The sequence below is a fragment of the Sipha flava genome, unplaced genomic scaffold (assembly GCF_003268045.1).
Source record: "Sipha flava isolate LNK unplaced genomic scaffold, YSA_version1 19023_pilon_pilon, whole genome shotgun sequence".
NCBI classification, from domain to species: domain Eukaryota; kingdom Metazoa; phylum Arthropoda; class Insecta; order Hemiptera; family Aphididae; genus Sipha; species Sipha flava.
The window spans coordinates 1-4,640 of NW_020272545.1; the positions used below are offsets into that span (position 1 = coordinate 1).

Below are 4,640 nucleotides of genomic sequence, written 5' to 3' on the forward strand. Positions count from 1 at the left end.
GGCGGAATCTTTGCACCAATATTTGCGCCAAAAATGAATGATAAGATGCCACGCGCATGCGCATATCACTGGGGTCCAACTGTTATGTTGGCTTCACAAATTATAAATATATTATAAATTCCATTGTATATGATCTAAGTAATCAACATTATTCTATCGGTTATCGATTCCATTGTAATCAAATAACTTCGTTACATTGTAACTTTGATTGTCTAATTAAGATATGTATACCCGGTGTGCAATATTGTGACTTCCACTACTATGTGATATTCTGTTTGGATCTCAAATGTGACCTCCCCGTTTTATATCCATTATCCATTTCATGAACATCACTAAAAACTTATCGCAAAAAAGACTCCAATACGTAGGCACATTTAGATTGAACATGTAATGTAAATCATTAATCTATATGCGAAGGCCTGTTTGAGTCCCAAAATTGACTACACATTTCAATTTCTATGTGTCATCGCATGAAGTTCGGGATAATTTAGTTATATTAAGGACTTTCATGCGTAGTTCAGTATATAATGAATAATTACCATGTTAAGCAAAAAATAAAAAACCAAAATATATGTATATAACGTTTTCTTGCGGTCAATTATTTATTATTTATTAACGAAACATAATTTGAAATACCAAACTTTTTTTACTGCCGGACCCCATAGAGATAATAAAAATGATCGCGGACCTCTTAGTACAAATAAAAATTAAAAGCAAACATTGTAAATTTTAAATTTACTTTCGCGGACCCCCTCCGGTATACGTGCGGAGCCCTCAGAGTCCGCGGACCACAGTTTGGGAAACGCTGTTATAGACTATAATAATAACTATAATGATACAAACGGAACCTGTCGTACCTCTAGCGATTATTGGACCATGGATTTTTGTTGAAGTTGTAAATCTATATAAATTATCTACTAAATAAAATTATATTTAACATTTTCACTATGCCTATAATGACCATAATAGTATGATGAATAAAGTAAATCGAAAAACGCGCATTTATTGGTGCGTTGTGTACGTTGCGTCTGTATAATAATAAATTATAAGAATTATCACGAAGGGTTTTACTCAAAACATCATATCAAGTTTTATCATTCTAATTGCCGTCTTTTCGAATATGTTGATATTGATATATATATATAATTAGGTTTTTATCGAATATTGTATGTTTTCGTCATCCCGACGGTCGATGTAGAACTGTATACTTATGATTTGGTTATGATTTATTATTTTATTTTGTAGTCGTTGTTCGCTATTTTATTAGATTTCATTTTAAATTTTATGTTTGACAATAAAGCAGTAAAGTATATATTATTAAATATGAATATAATAAATTATATACCTAAATAATTTATTGAAAATTATTCCTAATAATACTAAATAGTTTATTTATTATAATATACTATAAAAATAAAAATTTATTGTAAACAGGCCCGGATTAAGATCTATAGTGCCCATAGGCTGTAAAAAATTTGGTGCCCCCAATTAAAAAAAAATATTGTACACATTTCTCTACTCGATACTTGAATAAATAATAAAACTTTATTTTAGGTTTATTAGCCACATCAATATGTACATGTATATAATACCTATGTGAAAACAAGTAAAAACATAAAATTAAAATTAAACAAAATATATTTTAGATATATAAAAATATAAAATAATCATATTACAAAAAGTAACAAATCATTATTTTATACTTTTCTTTTTCTTGCTTTTTGATGGGCAAATGTGTTAATAGTATCATTAAAATCTAATTTTTCAACCAATTCTGCTTCAACGCTAAATATTGCTAATGCATTCAGTCTTTTCTCCTTCATGGTTGACCTCAAGTAGGATTTTACTCTTTTAAGTACAGAAAAAGCTCTTTCGCCTGAGCAGTTTGAAACTGCTGTACTAAGGTACATACGCATAACTATTTCTAAATTTGGAAACATACACTCTAATTCTTTAGTCTTGATGTACTTATACATAGAGAGAACAGATTTTACATTTTTATCCGTGGAAATTAATTTTGAAGAAAGAATACACTCATCTATAAGTAAGCTTGAGTTTTCAACATCATCAATAAAATATTTTGCCAAAGTTCCACATGTGTTCCTTATAACAATAGAACTCGGTGTTTTATACAATGTGGGTATACACCCATAAATATCTGATATTTTTTCATAAGCTTGTCTTCTTGAACTAAGTTGACATTTAAGAGTATCAATTATCACATAATATACATGTCTAATAAAATCTATTTTCCCTGTGATTTCTGTGAGAGGTTGAGATCTTGATTCATCAGCCATAGCCTAAAAAAAAAAATAGTTTTTAATGTTGTTAATGTTTATGACTTTTTTCAAATTATTTTATGTGTATTTTAAAATTAATAAGTTAAACATACCTTTCTCTTTTTTTTTCTCTTGGAATCTTTGGTATACTCCGAACAACCAGTAATTTCTACAGCCTTATTTTCAAAAACATCAAAATTATCTCTGATCTGTACCAAGTAATTTTCAAGGCCATTATATAGTTCTAATACTGTATGAAGATCAATGTCAGTTGATTGTAATTTTTTATTTGTAGCATTAAAACTAAAATCATATTAAACTTTATATTAATTTATTTATCTATTAAGCTGACCCTAATAAAATAAAATAAATGAAAGCATAATTTATTATTTAAAAATAATTAATTTATAGAGTGAAAAATACCTGTTTAATATTGAATTCCATATGCATATCATTAAACCAGTTTCTAAAGTTTTTAATCTTGCAAGCAACCCATTAGCTTCTACTTTATATACAGCTTTTTCTTTCTGATTATCAACTATACTATGCAAAGCTTAAATTATAAATGCATAAGAATTAAATAAAGCATGGCAAGAATCAAAACGAGCACTCCAGCGAGTTACTGATACATTTTTTTACACTAAGATTTTTCTTCAAATATGTTTTTAAAATGTCCCAACGTGCAGTAGAACTAGAAAAAAAATTGTATAGTTCCTGGAGAAGCATAAAAAATGAAGTAGCAGAATTACAATTTTCTGCTTTACACGTTCCGACCAAGTTAAGAGAATGTGCAGAACATGGTACATACTCTGCAAATGAATTAAAACTTTTAATTCTTGACTGCAATCCAGAATACTGACCTGACATATTCCTCGCATTGTCGTAGCTCTGGCCACGACAATTTTCAATTGGTATATTGTGTGAATTAAGAAAATCCATTACAATTACATAGCAATCCATTGCTCATTTCTTTAGATTTATGACCACTGTTTGGAATGAATATTAAAAATCTTTCTGCAGGTACACCACTAGGTAAAACATATCTTAATGCAATAACAAGTTGATCGACGTTTGCTATATCAGATGTAGAATCAACAATTAAAGAATAATACTTGGCTGCTTTTAATTCTTTCAATATAATTTTAATTATATCATTCTTCATCAAAAGTAAAAGTTCTTCATAGATTGTGGATGATAAATAAGACGGAGTTCCTTTCCCTCTATTCCCATATTTTTCTATATGTTGAGCAATAAAAGGGTCAAATTTCCCAAAAAGTTCCCATTGTTAATTTTGTTAAATTGTTCATTATCACCTCTGAATGATAAACCTTTTGCACCGAGAAATTTAATTACTTCAACAACTCGATGAAGAACAGCTTTCCAGTAATTAATTTCATCAGTCACTTGTGTTGCCAATTGAGTGTCAATTCTACCTACATCACTTTGTAATGTAATAAAACTTAATGTATTATTTTTATGTGCCAAAGAATTTTCGTGCCTGGAAATAACTAAATGTCCATTTTTCCAATCATTAAATCCAGCATCTCCCAGTTGAGTACTGCATCCAAATAATTTGCATGGAGCACAAAATAATACAAATTTTGAAATTGAATAAACAAGCCATTTCCGTGAAACATTTTCTCCGTTTTTTCGATTTTTCGTAAAGATTGATTTACTACAATAACGATCATAATCAGAATAAGTTCGTTTTAATGAGGTAAAATCTGCATCAATGTTCTTATCATATCCAAATTTTGCAATATAATTACGACATATATTACTATTTGTCCAATCTGCTGGATCTTTAAAATTATTTGTATTATTCTGCGTAAGAGGATTAGGAATGACATTTAGCTCAGATTTTTCTGATTCCTCATTTATATCAACAACTGATTGATCTGAAGAAGACGCAGTACATTGAATAGAAGTAGAAGTAGTAGAACAATTATTAGTAATAGTTATATCATTTGAAGATTCTAGTTTATTATCTTCAACACAACTAGGGGTAATGTTATTTATTTGTTTGAAAAAATTATTTAACCTAGGTATTTTACTTAATAAAATCACTTCTTTTTCTTTTTTATCAATTGCACGCTTTCTCGCTTGTGCTCCACTAATATGTCGTTTCTGATCCATTTTTACATAAATATCGAACACTAAACTATATATAAAATGCACTACTCGCACTAAAGTAAAACCTTTATAATTTAAATTTACAAGTTACAATAGTGTTAACAAAACATACGTACGAATCGTACGATCAAACGGACGAATTTTCGATGCACGTGACGCGTGTATACGAAATACTAATTACTATTTAATATTTTATACTATTTTACCCAATTTATGACCATCGGCGGC

At 28.8% G+C, this 4,640-nt stretch overlaps 1 protein-coding gene across 1 annotated transcript; it reads right to left on the minus strand.

Annotated features, from left to right (window-relative positions):
• Positions 1-1,697: 1,697 nt before the first annotated feature.
• On the minus strand, positions 1,698-4,278 carry LOC112681350 (the record flags this gene model as incomplete). Its single annotated transcript, XM_025551615.1, has 5 exons — positions 1,698-2,300; positions 2,393-2,582; positions 2,703-2,832; positions 3,228-3,515; positions 3,593-4,278. Coding segments are annotated over 5 exons (1,897 nt in total), but the record flags the coding sequence as incomplete, so codon positions are not given.
• Between the last annotated feature and the right edge of the window lie 362 nt (positions 4,279-4,640).